Source organism: Antedon bifida, chromosome 6 (assembly GCF_963402885.1).
Source record: "Antedon bifida chromosome 6, ecAntBifi1.1, whole genome shotgun sequence".
NCBI lineage: Eukaryota > Metazoa > Echinodermata > Crinoidea > Comatulida > Antedonidae > Antedon > Antedon bifida.
Window position 1 is genome coordinate 27,126,721 of NC_136231.1, and position 21,704 is coordinate 27,148,424.

General features: G+C 31.5%; 2 protein-coding genes and 1 long non-coding RNA gene across 3 annotated transcripts; all 3 read right to left on the reverse strand.

The window, feature by feature from the left end:
- Window positions 1-117: 117 nt before the first annotated feature.
- LOC144844503 (angiopoietin-1 receptor-like) lies at window positions 118-10,760 on the reverse strand. Its single transcript, XM_078701442.1, has 4 exons — window positions 10,558-10,760; window positions 9,906-10,145; window positions 411-557; window positions 118-310 (listed from the first exon to the last, which is right to left on the reverse strand). Exons 1-4 carry the CDS (start codon window positions 10,724-10,726, stop codon window positions 156-158), a joined length of 711 nt encoding a protein of 236 aa, XP_078557568.1. The 5' UTR covers window positions 10,727-10,760; the 3' UTR covers window positions 118-155.
- On the reverse strand, window positions 10,741-12,091 carry LOC144845764 (uncharacterized). Its single transcript, XR_013612585.1, has 3 exons — window positions 11,917-12,091; window positions 10,795-10,935; window positions 10,741-10,760 (listed from the first exon to the last, which is right to left on the reverse strand). It is a non-coding gene; the product is annotated as an uncharacterized LOC144845764 (long non-coding RNA).
- Window positions 12,092-15,473: 3,382 nt separating this feature from the next.
- On the reverse strand, window positions 15,474-21,155 carry LOC144845765 (receptor-type tyrosine-protein phosphatase T-like). Its single transcript, XM_078703195.1, has 14 exons — window positions 21,006-21,155; window positions 20,712-20,783; window positions 20,546-20,576; window positions 19,679-19,764; window positions 19,027-19,158; window positions 18,743-18,897; window positions 18,433-18,568; window positions 17,990-18,041; window positions 17,824-17,897; window positions 17,456-17,581; window positions 17,014-17,127; window positions 16,565-16,725; window positions 15,982-16,114; window positions 15,474-15,551 (listed from the first exon to the last, which is right to left on the reverse strand). The coding sequence occupies exons 1-14, from the start codon at window positions 21,153-21,155 to the stop codon at window positions 15,474-15,476; spliced, it is 1,500 nt and encodes a 499-aa protein (XP_078559321.1).
- Window positions 21,156-21,704: the final 549 nt, after the last annotated feature.

Genomic DNA, 21,704 nt, shown 5'->3' on the forward strand with positions numbered 1-21,704 from the left:
GGAATATAAAACAAATTGAAAACAGTCTGAATAATATTATAAAATGAAATGTGAATTGTTTTTTAATTTTTAAACGTAAAAAAATAATAAAACATAACTGAACATAAATTACCGAACGTCACAAAGTAACATTAATCATGAACTTTTTTCATGCATTAAAAATAAGTACACTTCTTACCAAGACATTTATTTCCCTCATATCCATTGATACATGCTGCCCCACTTGGACATCCTCTTGCGTTGTCACAGTTTGAACTGCAGTGACATTGCTGATTACAACCTGCACCATAGTTAGACCCAGCTGTACATGCTGTTGTACATAAGTTTTATTATAACAACCGTGATTATATAGTTTTGTTAATAATGTTAGTTTTTATTCGTTGGTTTTAGAATGTCAACTTAATACCCACCTTGATCGCATGTATGACTATGGAAACCTGCATTGCACGAACATCCAATAGGATCTGGAGGACACAATAAGATACCTGAGCATGCTGCTTCTGACTTTGTCGAGCACTCAATACCACATGACCTACCCCAGGTATTGTTTCCACATCCTAAAAATAAAAGGCACTAGTTACAAAACTAAAAAAAAATGAATTTCGATATTCTGCACTGTCTGGTATGGGAAAATTAAAGGGTTCAATTAATTACTTTAATTATATTTAATGTCAGAAAATACCAGTGTATATCATGGGTACACAATGTGGTACGAAAACAAGTTAAAACACTAATATACAATTTTAAATATAAAAAATAAAAGTTGTATACAAATTAAATTGAAAATTAAATAAAAATAGAACTCTATTTAAATTTCTTAATTAGTAAATGAACAATCTTGGTACATTAATGATATCTAAATTATAAAAGTTCTTAATCAATTATTTGTTATCATAATCATCAACAGACGTGTATATTATTGAGCGGAAAATAACTGTAAATTTACTGAAAGAGTATGAAGTCAAGTGAGCAAAATTCTTAACTTTACCTTCAGAACAATCATAACCTTTAAATCCTGGTGGACAGATGCATAACCCAGTCGCGTGATCACACATTCCTCCATTATAACAAACTGGACAATTTGCATCACAATTTATTCCATGTTTTCTCTTAGGGCAACCTTAGTAAAATTGTGTTTTGTATTTATTATATGTATAGATATATTACACAACTAATGAATGTTTATGAGTGTGATGGTATATTTCAAGAGTTAAAAGATGAAAGATTATATTTTCACGAGGCGACAGAATAAAACAATTTATATAGCACGAATATAAAAACATTCATTATTTTCTTTATATAACATTTAAGTAGATTCTTATCATTTCAATCAGATTGATTAAATTAAGGGCTACATTTGATTCAGATTGAAACGTAGGCCTAGGATAGGCTAGGACCTAATTTGTTTTGCTAAAGAAAGTATTTTCCTCTATAGCCTATATATCACATATTTGAATTGTTTTTTGATGTCTGCATCATCATGTCCGGTAACAATTGGAATTCACCGCGCTATGAGGATCGATTGATAGGGCACTTACTTTTTATCATGTGATCACAATCGTCCAATCAAATGTCAGGGATCTATTTAGGTGTTATATAAATTCTGTTATCTAACACACGATTAAGAGGATGATCTGGAGACAATGCTGATCTTAAATAGTATTCAGTTTTTAATTAGTTATCCGCTTGGTATACCAAGCGGATAACTCCTTGTTATTGTATGGGATCAATAGTTTTTTTAGTTATCCGCTTGGTATACCAAGCGGATAACTCCTTGTTATTGTATGAGATCAATATTTTTTTTCTGTATTATTAGTTATCCGCTTAGTAGCGGATAACTCCTTGTAATCGTCCTGTTTCAATTTTATTAGTTATCCGCTTAGTAGCGGATAACTCCTTGTGATTGTATTGGATCAATATTTTTCTGTATTATTCTTCTTTCTTTCCTTCCTTTTTGTGAGGAGCGTTTCTCTAAAATGGGTAAACATAACATTTCATAACTTTGTCAACACATGGGCATTTACGTGAAGTTGTGCACCTCCTATTTTGAATGACGTCAGAGTTGCGCAACGTGACTTACGCGCGATTTTATGATTTTTTATGATTGATCATAGCTTAAAAACCAAGCGTAATTTTTTTTTTACCCTTTATGAACATTTAAGTCATATCAAGGGCAAACTTTTAGTTAACTAAAAATGGCGTGTTTTACAAGAAGTTACGCGCGCACGCGCATTTAAAATTTTAAAATGCGCAAAATTAATTTCTAATCAACTTTTTACGCCATTCATGACATTTTGCGCATGTCAAAATTTCCCGCGCGCGCGAACAATTTTACGCGTGCAGTGCGCACGCAGCATGAAAATCATGTTTTTTTCTATTAAATTGTGATTTTCCAGCCTTTCCTAGTCATTTTTAAAAAGATTGACATCATTTCAAATTAAAATGACGTCATACGTACACGTTGATTTAGACCATTTGCATGCGTTTTAGTTGCAAAAGTTACAAAATATTGTCAAAATTATGCCTATTTTGAATCTATTATAGCTCCTCAGGATCAACCGTTACCCCCGAGTTTTTTAACTTAATATGTAAGCAGATATGTTGTAGATATGAATTCATGCAGAATTTTTTCCTTACGGATGTTGTGACGTCATCGTATGGCCACACAAATGTAAAAAATAGGATTTTTGTCTCTTTCGTTATTGCTCATCACATTCAATGGAGCGCATCACGCTTATCCGTCTTCCATTTTCTCCGAGATTTTAATATTATCTAGGTCAATCAATTTTCTTTCGCATGAGTTAAAAATATTTTAATTTTTATAACGTCATCATGCCTAAAAATTTAAATTACGTGGGTCATTAATTTTATCTTTACAGTAAATTTTAATCTGTTATTGCTCGTAAGAATAAAATGTGATAATCACGATTAAAACGTTTTCTGGAAGCTATTGGATTGTAGATACGAATTCATGTGAACATTTTGTCAATCAGATGTTGTGACGTCATCATATGACAAGTTTAATTAAAAAGGTCAAATTTTCATATTTTGCGTAATAGTTCATCACATTTAAAAGGGTGCGCATCTATATTTTATGTATTCAAATTTCTTCTACATGCTAATATGTTGTTCCTGAGATAATTTCCTTCTGAAATTGCTATCCAAGTGTTTCATTTTGATACCGTCGCCATGTTAAAAATTGGAATAAATGGTGGGTCCCGTAATTTCACCTATTCTACACTGTATGTAATATGTATACAGATTATACTGTTTGCATGTATATGCTATATGACACAAAATTGACAGAATTCAGCACTAACAGCATATCATATTCTTCAGTTCTTGTCATAATGCCATAATCTTTATCTGTGTGCAATATTCCAACGTATGATGTGAACGTGGCGTTTGTCGTGGTGCGGATAACTAACTCGTCAAAGTGACGAGTTTCATGTCTAGTATTATTCTTCTGTCTTTCTCCCTCACTTTTTGTGCAGAGCGTATCTCTAAAATGGGTAAACATAACATTTCATAACTTTGTCAACATATGGGCATTTACGTGAAGTTGTGCACCTCCTATTTTTGAATGACGTCAGAGTTGCGCAACGTGACTTATGAGCGATTTTATGATTTTTTATGATTGCTCATAGACTAAAAACCAAGCATAATTTTGTTTTGAAACTTTATGAAAATTTAAGTCATATCAAGGGCAAACTTTTAGTTAACTAAAAATGGCGTGTTTTACAAGAAGTTACGCGCGCACGCGCATTTAAAATTTTAAAATGCGCAAAATTAATTTCTAATCAACTTTTTACGCCATTCATGACATTTTGCGCATGTCAAAATTTCCCGCGCGCGCGAACAATTTTACGCGTGCAGTGCGCACGCAGCATGAAAATCATGTTTTTTTCTATTAAATTGTGATTTTCCAGCCTTTCCTAGTCATTTTTAAAAAGATTGACATCATTTCAAATTAAAATGACGTCATACGTACACGTTGATTTAGACCATTTGCATGCGTTTTAGTTGCAAAAGTTACAAAATATTGTCAAAATTATGCCTATTTTGAATCTATTATAGCTCCTCAGGATCAACCGTTACCCCCGAGTTTTTTAACTTAATATGTAAGCAGATATGTTGTAGATATGAATTCATGCAGAATTTTTTCCTTACGGATGTTGTGACGTCATCGTATGGCCACACAAATGTAAAAAATAGGATTTTTGTCTCTTTCGTTATTGCTCATCACATTCAATGGAGCGCATCACGCTTATCCGTCTTCCATTTTCTCCGAGATTTTAATATTATCTAGGTCAATCAATTTTCTTTCGCATGAGTTAAAAATATTTTAATTTTTATAACGTCATCATGCCTAAAAATTTAAATTACGTGGGTCATTAATTTTATCTTTACAGTAAATTTTAATCTGTTATTGCTCGTAAGAATAAAATGTGATAATCACGATTAAAACGTTTTCTGGAAGCTATTGGATTGTAGATACGAATTCATGTGAACATTTTGTCAATCAGATGTTGTGACGTCATCATATGACAAGTTTAATTAAAAAGGTCAAATTTTCATATTTTGCGTAATAGTTCATCACATTTAAAAGGGTGCGCATCTATATTTTATGTATTCAAATTTCTTCTACATGCTAATATGTTGTTCCTGAGATAATTTCCTTCTGAAATTGCTATCCAAGTGTTTCATTTTGATACCGTCGCCATGTTAAAAATTGGAATAAATGGTGGGTCCCGTAATTTCACCTATTCTACACTGTATGTAATATGTATACAGATTATACTGTTTGCATGTATATGCTATATGACACAAAATTGACAGAATTCAGCACTAACAGCATATCATATTCTTCAGTTCTTGTCATAATGCCATAATCTTTATCTGTGTGCAATATTCCAACGTATGATGTGAACGTGGCGTTTGTCGTGGTGCGGATAACTAACTCGTCAAAGTGACGAGTTTCATGTCTAGTATTATTCTTCTGTCTTTCTCCCTCACTTTTTGTGCAGAGCGTATCTCTAAAATGGGTAAACATAACATTTCATAACTTTGTCAACATATGGGCATTTACGTGAAGTTGTGCACCTCCTATTTTTGAATGACGTCAGAGTTGCGCAACGTGACTTATGAGCGATTTTATGATTTTTTATGATTGCTCATAGACTAAAAACCAAGCATAATTTTGTTTTGAAACTTTATGAAAATTTAAGTCATATCAAGGGCAAACTTTTAGTTAACTAAAAATGGCGTGTTTTACAAGAAGTTACGCGCGCACGCGCATTTAAAATTTTAAAATGCGCAAAATTAATTTCTAATCAACTTTTTACGCCATTCATGACATTTTGCGCATGTCAAAATTTCCCGCGCGCGCGAACAATTTTACGCGTGCAGTGCGCACGCAGCATGAAAATCATGTTTTTTTCTATTAAATTGTGATTTTCCAGCCTTTCCTAGTCATTTTTAAAAAGATTGACATCATTTCAAATTAAAATGACGTCATACGTACACGTTGATTTAGACCATTTGCATGCGATTTAGTTGCAAAAGTTACAAAATATTGTCAAAATTATGCCTATTTTGAATCTATTATAGCTCCTCAGGATCAACCGTTACCCCCGAGTTTTTTAACTTAATATGTAAGCAGATATGTTGTAGATATGAATTCATGCAGAATTTTTTCCTTACGGATGTTGTGACGTCATCGTATGGCCACACAAATGTAAAAAATAGGATTTTTGTCTCTTTCGTTATTGCTCATCACATTCAATGGAGCGCATCACGCTTATCCGTCTTCCATTTTCTCCGAGATTTGAATATTATCTAGGTCAATCAATTTTCTTTCGCATGAGTTAAAAATATTTTAATTTTTATAACGTCATCATGCCTAAAAATGTAAATAACGTGGGTCACCTATTTTCATCTTTACAGTAAATTTTAATCTGTTATAGCTCGTAAGAATAAAATGTGATAATCACGATTAAAACGTTTTCTGGAAGCTATTGGATTGTAGATACGAATTCATGTGAACATTTTGTCAATCAGATGTTGTGACGTCATCATATGACAAGTTTAATTAAAAAGGTCAAATTTTCATATTTTGCGTAATAGTTCATCACATTTAAAAGGGTGCGCATCTATATTTTATGTATTCAAATTTCTTCTACACGTTAATATGTTGTTCCTGAGATAATTTCCTTCTGAAATAGCTATCCAAGTGTTTCATTTTGATACCGTCGCCATGTTAAAAATTGGAATAAATGGCGGGTCCCGTAATTTCACCTATTCTACACTGTATGTAATATGTATACAGATTATACTGTTTGCATGTATATGCTATATGACACAAAATTGACAGAATTCAGCACTAACAGCATATCATATTCTTCAGTTCTTGTCATAATGCCATAATCTTTATCTGTGTGCAATATTCCAACGTATGATGTCAACGTGGCGTTTGTCGTGGTGCGGATAACTAACTCGTCAAAGTGACGAGTTTCATGTCTAGTTCTTCTTTCCTTCCTTCCTTTTTGTGAGTCGTGTTCCTCTAAAATGTGTAAACATAACATTTCATAACTTTGACAACATATGGGCATTTACGTGAAGTTGTGCACCTCCTATTTTTGAATGACGTCATAGTTGCGCAACGTGACTTACGCGCAATTTTATGAATTTCAATGATTGATCATAGATTAAAAACCAAAAGTCATTTAGTATTGACACTTTGACAAAATTTAAGTCATATCAGGGGCAAACTTTCTACGGATTAAAAATGGCATGTTTCACAAGAAGTTACGCGCGCACGCGCATTTAAAATTTCAAAATGCGCAAAATTAATTTCTGATCAACTTTTTACGCGTTTCTTGTCATTTTGAGCATGTCAAAAATTCCCACGGGCACGCAATTTTTTTACGCGCGCGGTGCGCACGTAGCGTTAAAAACATATTTTTTTCTCTTGAATTATATTTTTCAAGCCTTTCCTAGTAATTTTGAAAACAATTTAGACCTTTTCCAGTTTAAATAACGCCATACGAACACGTTGAATTAGACAATTCGTGCGCGTTTTTTATGAAAAAGCTTAAAAAATCGTCAAAATTATGTCTTTTTTTAAACAGTCATAGTTTCTAAAGTAAACCGTTAACCGTTTATTTTTATTACAAAATCTAGAAGTTGATGAGTTGTAGATATCGGATCATGCATCAATAAGGCTAAAAAAACATTTTGACGTCATCGTATGGCCACACGAATGTAAAATATAGGATTTTTGTCTCTTTCGTTATTGCTCATCACATTCAATGGAGCGCATCACGCTTATCTGTATTCCTTTTTCTCCTACATTTATATATTGTGTAGCTCAATCAACTTTCTTTAGCATGAGATAAAAATATTTTAATTTTTATGACGTCATCATGCCTAAAAATTTTAATTACGTGGGTCATTAATTTCATCTTTACAGTAAATTTTAATCTGTAATAGCTCGTAAGAATAAAATGTGATAATCACGATTAAAACGTTTTCTGGAAGCTATTGGATTGTAGATACGAATTCATGTAAACATTTTGCCAATCGGATGTTGTGACGTCATCATATGGCCAGTTGAATAAAAAAAGTCGTATTTTCACATTTTGCGTAATAGTTCATCACATTTAAAAGGGTGCGCATCTATATTTTACGTATTCAAATTTCTTCTACACGTTAATATGTTGTTCCTGAGATAATTTCCTTCTGAAATTGCTATCTAAGTGTTTCATTTTGATACCGTCGCCATGTTAAAAATTGGAATAAATGGCGGGTCCCGTAATTTCACCTATTCTACACTGTATGTAATATGTATACAGCTTATACTGTTTGCATGTATATACTATATCATATATGACACAAAATTGACAGAATTCAGCACTAACAGCATATCATATTCTTCAGTTCTTGTCATAATGCCATAATCTTTATCTGTGTGCAATATTCCAACGTATGACGTGCACGTGGCGTTTGTCGTGGTGCGGATAACTAACTCGTCAAAGTGACGAGTTTCATGTCTAGTTCTGTATTATTCTTGGATCCTTCCTTCCTTTTTGTGAGTCGCGTTTCTCTAAAATGTGTAAACATAACATTTCATAACTTTGACAACATATGGGCATTTACGTGAAGTTGTGCACCTCCTATTTTTGAATGACGTCATAGTTGCGCAACGTGACTTACGCGCAATTTTATGAATTTCAATGATTGATTATAGATTAAAAACCAAAAGTCATTTAGTATTGACACTTTGACAAAATTTAAGTCATATCAGGGGCAAACTTTCTACGGATTAAAAATGGCATGTTTCACAAGAAGTTACGCGCGCACGCGCATTTAAAATTTCAAAATGCGCAAAATTAATTTCTAATCAACTTTTTATGCGTTTCTTGTCATTTTGAGCATGTCAAAAATTCCCACGGGCGCGCAATTTTTTACGCACGCGGTGCGCACGTAGCGTTAAAAACATATTTTTTCTCTTGAATTATATTTTTCAAGTCTTTCCTAGTAATTTTGAAAAAAATTTAGACCTTTTCCAGTTTAAATAACGCCATACGAACACGTTGAATTAGACAATTCGTGCGCGTTTTTTATGAAAAAGCTTAAAAAATCGTCAAAATTATGTCTTTTTTTAAACAGTCATAGTTTCTAAAGTAAACCGTGAACCGTTTATTTTTATTACAAAATCTAGAAGTTGATGAGTTGTAGATATCGGATCATGCATCGATAAGGCTAAAAAAACATTGTGACGTCATCGTATGGCCACACGAATGTAAAAATTAGGATTTTTGTCTCTTTCGTTATTGCTCATCACATTCAATGGAGCGCATCACGCTTATCTGTATTCCTTTTTCTCCTAAATTTATATATTGTGTAGGTCAATCAACTTTCTTTAGCATGAGATAAAAATATTTTAATTTTTATGACGTCATCATGCCTAAAAATTTTAATTACGTGGGTCATTAATTTCATCTTTACAGTAAATTTTAATCTGTAATAGCTCGTAAGAATAAAATGTGATAATCACGATTAAAACGTTTTCTGGAAGCTATTGGATTGTAGATACGAATTCATGTAAACATTTTGCCAATCGGATGTTGTGACGTCATCATATGGCCAGTTGAATAAAAAAAGTCGTATTTTCATATTTTGCGTAATAGTTCATCACATTTAAAAGGGTGCGCATCTATATTTTACGTATTCAAATTTCTTCTACACGTTAATATGTTGTTCCTGAGATAATTTCCTCCAGAAATTGCTATTTAAGTGTTTCATTTTGATACCGTCGCCATGTTAAAAATTGGAATAAATGGCGGGTCCCGTAATTTCACCTATTCTACACTGTATGTAATATGTATACAGATTATACTCTTTGCATGTATATACTATATGACACAAATTGACAGAATTCAGCACTAACAGCATATCATATTCTTCAGTTCTTGTCATAATGCCATAATCTTTATCTGTGTGCAATATTCCAACGTATGACGTGCACGTGGCGTTTGTCGTTGTGCGGATAACTAACTCGTCAAAGTGACGAGTTTCATGTCTAGTTAGTATATTATTCCATATTTTAAATTTTCTTATCACTCTTATGTTTGTGTTATTACATTATTGTATTCTAATTATAAATATGAGCATATAGTAGGCCCTATAGTATATAAGTTGCCGTATAGTAAGTAGGTGCCTAAGTTTTTAGTTTGAAACTATGGACAATATTTAATCATGTGTTAAAGTAGTGACTAATACTTAACCCTCAACACTACAGTAATCTTTAATTGAATCAAATCCTTTAATTAGAAAATCTATAAAGATACTATTTTATAAATGCCATGGGAAGAAACAAACACACCACAAATAGTGTAACTAACCTCTGACAATCAATCTCATCATTGCATGTTTTCCGTTTCTGTCTTTGTAACATTCGTATATCCCAGCATCACTTGTTCTGATATTATTAATAGTCAGTGTATCTTTACCATTGCCTTGTGGTATGTCAACGTTGTTTAATTTCCATTTTAATTCTGACGTATTTATTGTGGTAGTGACTTGTAAAGTCACGTGATCACCAATACTGACTGTAATAGATCGTTGGAGTGGAGTGACGTCAGCTAAAGCAATTTGATTTAAAACTTAGATACATAATTATGTTCCATGGAAATGAAATCATTGGCTACTACTACTCACTTTTAACTTTTCGTCATGTAAAATAATGTTAGTTAACTGCAGAACAAAAATGTCTTTTATTTAGGGAAGTAAGTTTTGTAGTATGATTATAAATACGTTGATTATGGTTATATCCATTTTTTATTTTATAAGGTAATAAAATTATTTATTAATTCATTCATTTGTGATTATAGACGAGTAAATGGTTCCTAACTTCACTATATGTAAATAGAAAATGCTAATACGAATTAAATTTATATAATAATGACGTAATAAAGCTAGCTCAGGCTCAAATTGAGATAATTGGTGGAGCGTCTTCCTTTGTTAATTTTATTCTAATTGAGAAATACAACTCACCATTTTTAGGCAATATGACGATAGATATATCTTGTGATCTTGACTCTTTTGTAGCAGTCGCGAAGAACGCACCGACTTTTTCAGCACCTGACCCCGCATTGATACTAACACGTAATGCGCTATATGCGTTGTAATATGTTGATACTACGCTAGAACCTGGAGGAAACATATATGTATCAGAATTTAGTGTGTTTCCACGATCACTCCACGTTACAGCTGACCCTTGCAGCCCAGTGCCTGTGTCGCTCTTTCGTCCAAGTGTTATATCAGTAGTTTGATCTGGAGCACCATTGTAACCTCCAAACTTTGATACGTCAAAATCATCATCAATGTCAACCGTTGGATATGGACACCAAATAGTAGAATCAAGGATTTCATCTGAAACGTTCAATATTAGCAGTCATTAATTTATTTTGTAAAATGATTTAAATAATCATTATTATATTTACTCAATGTGTTTGTCAAGGAATCAACCCACAAGAAACAATAAAGAAACATGTCATGATTCATGTTCAACGATACGATAAAATAAAAAGTCTGCTAGAAGTACGTGATTAAAACAAAAAATAACATACATTATTCCTATGGTTTAAACAACAATAAGATTCACGATGGAAGTATAGTGTTACAAATAATAAATGTTTATGAATTGAATGGGGATATTGTTATATTCAACGAGAAAAGACTATTCTATCTAAACAAGGCTACTTGATATGTCAGGAGAAACAACTTCCTTACGATCGACAGCCTCCAATATTACTGTAAATCTTTTAATTGAAACCCTGGGTTATTATTCTTTGATTGTTTTTTAGGGTGGGTTACTATTAGAGGGGGGTTACTATTAGAGTAGTACTATTTTCAGGTGCCTAATTTAAGATTAGTAATAGTAACCCACCCCCCAACGTTTCCGGTCAGCAACTCATAGCAAAATAATAAAACAGTAGAAATAAACAAATTTTGTTGAACTCTAAATTTATTTTATGAACTCAAAAACACTCAATCCTCCCCCACTCCCGTAATCAACATGCATTATCTCCTTAATTTCAAAATACGGCTGCATCATAATTTTTTGTGAGTAGTGTGTTATTATTATAGATTGACTTATAAGGTGGGTTTTTATTAGAATGGGGGTTACTATTAGAGTGTGGGTTACTATTAGAAGATTTACGGTAAGCATAGTATAACTAAAGTAGCTAAACTAAAATGTAGGCCTAATCTTTTCACCACAGCTACGGTATACGATAAAAATCATTGTCATCTGATAACTGGCTCTTTGTCATTACTATTATTAGCATTTCTTTACTTGCCTAGCATTTTTGGAATCAATTTATGACAACCATAACACGTTGAATTGCTTACCTGATCGTACTGTAACAAACACGATTAAAGTTAGGATGAAAATGCTCACACGAATATCCCCGAATATTGACATTTGGCTCATGATAGTTGTAGTTTCTCACAATTCTATCCGTTATTTTCAGACTCATTAAATGTATTTGTATCTATACATTTTAGACAAACATAGATATCATCATTCCTATTGCATCTATCCACTAACAAATGAAACAAGGAAAACAATTGGTTCCTCTTCGCCTATGTTTACGGACTTTAAACCGAGTTAGGCTATGACACACATCAGTATGTAACTAAACCGTATAACCAGGAACTAATACACCACAATTCAACATATCATTTCAATCTATGACCAGCATTAATAATAATCTATATAATGATATTTATGTCATATTTTGAAACTAATTATTATAAAACAAATAAATAAAAAAAATTAAGACAAATACAAACTTGTAAATAGACCAGCACAAAACATTCATGATGATAATATAAAATAAATTCCAAAAAAGGTGACAAGCCATTATATGATTCTTTATTTCAAACTGTAGACCTATGTGTTCATCTTCAGGTATAAAGAATATTTACTATGCAACATAATGTATATGAGAGTGTTGATTTGGAAATGAATTGATCAATTACAATTATACAATTCTAGCCCGAACGCAGGATATTGTTTGGTGTGAATTTGGAATGATTGGACCCAGGGATTGCGTCAAAGGGATAAAGAGAAGAAGATTTTCCATAATAATTTTTAATAATTTATTGGGATTTATTTAGGCCCACGTACATTGAATGAGTTAGATTAAACATAGAAAAACCCACTGTTCTTTAAGAACTGGATAGATGCATGTTTTAATCAAATTTGAGATATCATTATTTTCAGTCGTCTATGAAACCTATAAAAATACAACTACGTATTAGGAAAAACTATATGTTTTACTAAATAGAGCTATTCCAAAGGAGTGGTGACGTATAATAAAACATAATATGCCAAATATGAACCAATATATGAATGTGAATCTGGAATACAATATCAACAATATAATTAAGATGACAACAAAAAATGTTTATTCTAACTTCGTTAATCATGTTTTTATTCCACCGAAAAGCATACTTAAATGGAATAGCGTATTAAACGAAGATATTAAGTTTTGTGATGTCTGGAAAGGAAAAGTGAAAAAAAAAATATGACATTTTTTAATTATAAATTACTAAATAAAATCGTACATACAAATCTAAAACTGTATAACTGGAAACTGAAATATAGTAACATATGTAACAATTGTGGAGTCATTGAAGACGAAAAACACATGTATCATTATTGTAGACGTAATCGCATACTGCGGAATAAAATTGACAATATATACGTTGGTATGGAGTGACGTCAGCTAAACTATAATGTAACATTTACAAATCATTCATACGGTTAAGAATTGTGGTATGTATAATGATACTTAATCATTAAAATCTGATGAAACTGTTATTTTTCAAATATTCAGACATATTTGGTTAAAACAATTATAGTATGCCTAATGTAAACAAATGTATAGGACCTACCATTATATAATTTACAAACTAAAGAGTTTAATTAGATAGACTTAAATGAAGTATAGAAATACTGTTGTGACAGAAACATATACTTTGAGAGTATATAATACGTCTACATACTTTTGTGCATTAACGTTCAGCAATAAGCTCTATGACAACTGCTAATTATTGGGTAATTATTTTTAATGAAATATAACAATAATTATGATGATCAATGTATCTCACCATTTTTAGGCAAAATTATGAATGGTATATGCTGCGATCTGGTGTCATTTGTAGCATTTGCAAAGAAAGCACCATCGATCAAGGAAAACTTGAAACGACAGTGATTTTGCATTACACATGTTTAGCCTAACACTATATGGTGATGTTAGACGGCTATTGAGCATCGGTTGTGCCTGCATTGCTGCCGAGTACAGTATACGGTATCAACACATCACTATTTTCATCATCAGAACAGAAAACAACGCCAAGAGTACTAATACCAATTATATAGGACAGGTTTTATGTAAATGAGGAAGTAATTAGCATGATAAAACACCAAAGAACGTAGACAAAAAACAATCATATGGCAATCGTGACGCCTAAGTTTGTTTGTTCAAGGAAGGTTTCCTCCACGCAATGTGGAGGGCTTCCTTGATCATAAGTTTAAGGGCGAAATCTGCAGAATCCAGAACGGTGAAGCATTCCGCATTCGCGAGGGCCTTACACCGTTCTGCAGTCGCGTGCTTAATTTAGTGTTTACCGACCAACCGACCGACATAGTGAGCTGTAGAGTCGCGTTACATGCGACTAAAAATGTGAGAAGCCTTGTCCCTGAAAAACGCATCCGCATTGATAACCGTCTATTGGTTTCACCAATATACATGGAATTACATCCCATACATTTAAATTTATATACAAAACGAGAGCGGAACATATCGGGGACAGGGTCCTAAAGTCTAATAATAAAAAAGAAATTTTAAATGATATGAATGCTAATTTAATATTAACTCCTTTGCAACCTGTCCTATTGGTACCGGTATATAAGTACTCTAGGCGTTGTTTTCTGTTCTGATGAAGAGAATAGTTTCTCGAAACTTAAGGCAGTTTGCCTTTTTATCAAATGCCTCACAATCGTTATTTTACAGTTATAATTAATATAAATTCCATGATTTGAAGTAAACAAATGTATACCTTTATATTTTAGAAAGAGATTCTATCATTCTTATTTGTTCCTAGTCATTATGTATACATTATGTACATTATGTAAAAAAGTAATTTTCTGATATGATTACGGATGGTTGTTTATACAGTGTCTATTTTTATCCGACATCAAACTATACAAACAATATAACCAGGAACTGATAAGCCAAAATGATAACAGTTCATTTTAGAGGGCATGATGTTGTACTTTTAAATTGTATCATGCATGCATTTTTTATAAATCATGGAGTGAAAAACAATCAAAATTAAATAAAATACGTAAATGGAAACATTTTGTTTTTCATTTTTCTTAATAATAATATAACATCACTTAAAAACTATATCCATTAGTTACATTTTAAAATTTGATTTGATAAGTGTGGCTATAGAATTACCCAGCTCGCACGACAGTTGCAAATGAGAATCCTGTTTTATATTAAATGATACATCAGGATGCTAATCTCTCACTCTACAATATAAAGTTCAAAACAAGAGCGACCTGCACTTATAATAATAAATAGTACAGTATGCTGTTTAAACATTATTATTTATAGTTCTTTGCCTCCTATTAAATATGAAGATTATGCCTAAAACTAAAAATATTATATAAACTTATATAAAGAAAGAGTGAAACGAATAATAATAATGAACAACGTTCCAGCATTTTATATTAGGATGTCGAGTAAAGCTATCTCGAGTAAAGCTATATTGAACATCAAGTAAAATGGATGTTAAACACCTTCAACAATAACTAATTTTTAGAATTAAGAATCTTTCATTATTTCTTCTTGATTTTTGTTTGCACTATACTTTAATAAGTTTTTTCAAATTTACTGAATACTTTCATAAATGCCGTATGATGCAGCAGCGCAGACGTTTGCCATTTCATAACACAACTCGTAATGTTTCTGTGGAGAAAACAAACAACATTAGTTAACTAATGGATATAGAAATCTATTTTAGGGTCTTTTCAATCAATCAAAATTAGACAAATATTACGAAATGGAAAAATAGATTATAGTAACACTTTTTTTAGTAAGTAACAGTTTTAATTCAATGCTCTGGTTTCAAATATTGTCCAAAATAAACTTTAGACTGTCTTAACAAACATTTCAATTCATTCACCTACATTTTGTTGCACAAAAGACCAACGTAAGTATGAAGACAATACTGGTTTTTTTCTTGGAATTCACGCCATTTGATTTCGGAATGTTATCTCATTTTACATTTATCTATTATAAATGTTAAGGTTGTTTAATTATGAATAAAGTATAACGTACCTTGTATGTATACATAACCTAGTTTATAAATATCGTGTCAATCTACAATAAATGTTACCTTTGTGTCAAACAACGATGAAGAAACGCGTTTGATACGTTTCACTGTGTGGTAGACATCAACCAACGCGTTTTCATTCATCTTACGAACGATAATGTCCACTGCACAGAAAAATCCACTTCGGCTCTCGTCCCTAGAGTTACAATAAAAACAAAATATAACAGAATTACCTATTGAGATTGTTTTACTTAGAAAGAAGCAGAGAACGTGGATAATATTCATATATGAAGTATCGTGAATTTAGTTGTTCAGTTAACAACTTCTTCTTATACCTGTGTTGGATTAGTAGTATCCACTTGTTATGATTGAATTGTGCAACTTGAATTTACAGACAATTTTAAATAAAAAAGAAATCATCAAATGAAATTATTGGAGACTAGTCATTTTGTTATTTTGTCGGATTATTGATGATAAATGAGTACATGTGGTATAGTGTATATTATTATGTTTTCGACATAAACGTTTAATCAGTTTAAGTTTGTTAACTAGATTAGTCAAAACTAAGAAATTCATGCTTATCAAAATTAGAGTGGATTTCAACGATCATGTGACCGAATTACAAGCGGAATTAATAGTTACTTACAAACTACAAACTGTAACTGTGTTATCTTGATTATTAGTTGGTTGAACTTTTCTGACATCGTCACATAATTGTTTAAAGTATCCAAGAGATGAAGGTTTCTGTGATTCTTTAGGCCAGTCCAGAAATGTCAGGTGACATATCTCACGTGGTTTTGCCTGGTTCTGATTATAAAGTAATGTACAATAAAATAGTGTTTAGGAATCTCTATGAATGTAATAATATTAACAATTGCTTTTTTGTTTTTTTTAAAATATTACATAATGCATGAAAAATATACAGGAATGCTCATAAGAGCCATAATTCAGGCATTGTATGCATTTTGAATATAAAACTGGACAATGTGAGAATTACCTAATACTAATATATTTAGTTCACTATATCAGTTACACTTGACCAGTATTTTGCATAAGTTTGAATAGTGTTATGATATTCTTCTTTTACTTACTTACTTTAGTCAATGTTAATGTTCGTTTTAAAATATAATCGTGCTTCTCAAAAGATAGAACTTCAACTGTGAATTGACCTTGTGTCATCTTACGTTCAGGAACAAGAATAGCAATTCTCTAAAAAAAACACAATTTCTTTCATCTGTAGTGATAACGTTGCCTTGTCGTTTATTTTCTTTTTTTTATCAGAACATTATTGTACAATAATAATAGAATCATAATAATACATGTATAAATAATGTTTAAAAATCAGTCGAAGAAAAGACCTATGAAGATAAAATTCAGGAAATTGGCGAATGCCCAAAGAGTTAGTATTTTCAATTCAAAACAGATGTTTAGTATTTTTTTTTTCTTTCCATAGTTATAAATATTTGTATAATCAGGTCACTGCCACGCTACTGTGCACAACATGATAATTAAATATACATTAAATAATCTACCTTACCTTGTCATCCTGCTCTTCGTCATCTAACATCACCACTGTATATGACTTGTAGTCATAGATCATCTCCCAGAAATTGGAAACTTCATGTAGCATTGATTCTCTTGGTACAAGATATTCACGTCGTGGCTAAAACAAAGGAAGATTACAATACAATACATTTTTTTGCAAAACTAAGTTAAAATTATATTATTCATTTATTTCATTCATCATTCATCTTTTTATTTCGGAATACCATAATCAAATAATAAATACAGAGCAAATAAAGAAGCTTAATCTAAGAAATCATTGTACAATTACCGAACAGAAGGGGTGAGGTTGTACAGTATTACTCAAGATTCCACAAGATAGTTAACGCTAGCCAATCTTACCTTGGTACTCTTCGTATTGATATATACAACATCTTCTGACTCAACATCAATCAATAGAGGTTCTGCAACATTCACTATTAAATACAAAAAATCAACTTGAGACAAGTATCTTTCTTAAATAACACCAATTAGAGAATTTAGTCTATAGATACCATTTAACACTTACATTGCAATGTGTTATCGTCTTGTGTTTTGTTTGGTAGAAGAGCTTCAATGTTCTGTAAAACATTATAATACATGGATAATGAATTACACTAAAGCATTCTGTACGTATTTAAAAACATAAAATATACGTTTTCCCCAGTTAAATATTATGTGATCAATCATGGTTTTAATACATTCAAGATTAAAATAATAGAACAATAGGTTTATGTCACCATACATTTATCTGTTCTTGAATAACTAGTCTTCCAAGTAAACTTCTTGTGTTTTTTATTTCTTTGTATCGTTCAGAAATGTATGTTGATGGTATGCATGTTGCTCCACAAAACAAACACTCCAAAATCATCTCGTAGATAAATACATACTGGTTCTGAAAAACAAAAACAAACACCATTGACATGCAATTTACCCAAATAAACACTTTAAAACTGTGAAAATGGAACATACCTCTTTCAAACAAATATGAGGACAGCTACTAAGTGTATCTTTGACAAAGTTGAAAACATCAATCTCACTGCTTTCTTCAGCCATATCTAGCATTGCGTTTACTGCGATGAGAGTTCCAGTTTTGTAGCAATCGGTACTTTGTAAGAGATAATAAATAGTTGATACTAGTTATAACTGTCGACCACATTATTACAAACTAAGATCGACTCATTAGATTTCCTTTTATGACATGAACAACGTATTATTCCAATGAATATAGTTTAATGTATTCATACAGATAAATAATGCAAAGTAAATTCATTGTTAATACCTATACACAAGTATTGGTCCAACTCCACAATCTTTCTTAGCTTTCCTTAAACTGTGTGTAAACTCAATAAGATGTGCAGACGTGTCCATAACATCTGCAGGCCATGCAGTGCAGTTATATTGATGGACAACACGAGGCAGCGATTCAAGATTTTCCTGCGTAAAGAAGGCTAGTTAAGTCATTGGCACATTTTTTCATAAATCACGTTTGGACAGCAATAATCATTTCTGATATATGTATATATCTATTAATCATAGCTATATCATAAATAAACTTAACATTACCGTCAGAATTTCGAACTTGCTGATTGTTAAACCATTGTCTTTCAATTGGTCTTCAAGTTTTCGAATAGATACCTTTCCATATGTGGTGTCTATGTATCCAGTTTCCTCTTGCCAAAATGAATTAACTTTGACCTTTGAGGTGGAAATAGTTCAATAGTTAAACAAATGCTAATCAGTAGATCCATTAAGGAAAATATAACAGAAGGCACTCCTATAACAACTCTGGAAAGAACTAATACTAACCTGTCTCAGTAATAACTAATAATTTCACTAAGACAAGGAAGGAATTAGCATGTATCACGAGCGAGTGAGTAGCCAAGCGGTTAAGACATTGGAACCGTAAGACCTAACATAACATCAGCAAGGGTTCGAATCTCACTCGCTCGATGATACCGGTGGTAGAACGAGTCTTAGATAAGACTATAAACCGTAGGTCCAGATCTGTACACATCTGGCTCATGTGTATTTTACCTAGTATCTTTCTTTAGACGAGTTAGGGGGTTACCCTGGTATACTAGTATACACACATCCACTGCCACACACAGCTCATCATGAGGGCCCCTTCATTGTCAACTCTTATTATATGTGCAGTTACTGTTTATTCCCAATTATATATCTATATTATTTGGACAGCTTTTGACTACACACATACCTTGTCACCATCAAATGTACTATTAATTATTATATTAATGTTTTCTTGCATAATGATTTCTAATAATTGTTTTTCTTGTCCATTACCTGTTAAGAAATTTAGTGCATAGTGTGCATATTAAATATCTATATTATTTGGAAAGATTTTGACTACACACATACCTTATCACCATCAAATATACTATTAATTATTATATTAAAGATGTATTGTCCCTTTGACTAATTCACCAAAAAAAATATTTTGAAAAAAGTGGGTCATCTTGAAGTACCATAATATTTATTAACTTTCACCAAAAATTAGTAAAACAAAATCATTTAACTGAAATACAGACGTTTTTTTGTTCAAAAAATAACTTTCCAGTCAAAGTTTTCGATCAAAACATATCGCATAATGCAACGCGCTTGTTTGGCTACTCTGTATGCATAATCATGTAACTTCCTCGAGATCTGTGTGAAAACACCTTCTCAACCGTGACGAGTTGTAAACAATCCTAATTAGCATATGCATAATGCATACTCGTGGTTTGAAATCTTTGTTTACTTTCGCTCGTGACGATTTTACAGTCGAAATGTAATCAAATTATTATTTACCTGTTAATTACGTGAACTTTTTTTTTTGGATCGAATTTTCGACTTAAAGTGAATAACTTTAATATTACTTTGATATGGCCAACTTAAATTTAGAATATTTTGACCTTTATTTTTTGTGTTTCAAGGGACAATACATCTTTAATGTTTTCTTGCATAATAATTTCTAATAATTGTTTTTCTTGTCATTACCTGTTAAGAAATTTAGTGCATAGTGTGCATATTTAATAGGCTATTCAATGAATAATTTGAAAAAATTGCAGTATTATAATGTTCTCACCATGAAAAGCGATATATGCATTCGAGTTGTCCTAAGCATAAAAAGAGAATTATGCGCATTAATTATAATCGATTGAAAATGAATAAGAAAATATTTCAAATAATATAATACATTTTGTAAATTTTAGATTTACTTACACACTGTTGATAATAATTGTATAACTTACATTGATGTAGCAGGCGTTTGAACTGTCAGATTCACGATCTAGTCGGAGACGAGCATATTCACTCTCGAGTTCCTATTTAAAATACAAAAAAAAAAAAGTAAACGTTTTCTTCATGTTCTTCAGTTTATGTTTTTAAGCTAGTTCTTTCTATTTTGTAATTGTTAACGTACTGTAATACTGTTCCGAATTCCGATTGCTTTTTTAAAAATAAAAAACAAATGTTATTTATTTACTTTCCAATAGACTTTAAAGTTTTGTTTTTTTTTATTTAAGTTTCTATATTTATTGGTTTACCTTAAACTCTGACCTAAACGTAAAACTTGTTCCTTGTTTTCTATTTCTGATGTACATGTGTAAATCCTGTATCTTGACGGGTCGATTGTAGTCAGTAAATTCCATAGCAACAGGATTAAATAGATTTGCAATCACATAACCGCCTTGCATTTCTAAAAGAAATAAATCGCTTTATTTATCAGTAATGACTTTGTTTGTTGCGTATTAATATGAAATATATTATAATCCTACAATGTTTGATGCCCTTTCCCATTTATTATCTTGAATTTAAGTCAGTGAATTGGAACTGACATCGTGGTATCTTTAGAAACGACTAGTAAGCCTTTGTTGGCTTCTTCAAAAATGTATTTATTTGTATATAATATAAAGATACCGGTCGTTGATAACTAGGTAATCACATATAGCTAAATAATACTATACATTTACATATATATTAGTGCCAACTACGGCCTATTGAAACTATAATAATTCAAATCAGCATCTAGGCCAAAAAACAATAGAGCAATGCAAGTGTTCATTAAGAAATACTTAAATTACTAGAATGAAATATATATTTGTACACACCTATGTTGTTATCTATTTCATAAGTAATCTTCTTTGATCTTATTGTACTATAGTATTGAGAGAATGCTAAATTAATACATTACAGAGATAAAATATTATAATGCCACATTTGTTTAAAATGTATATAACTCAAAC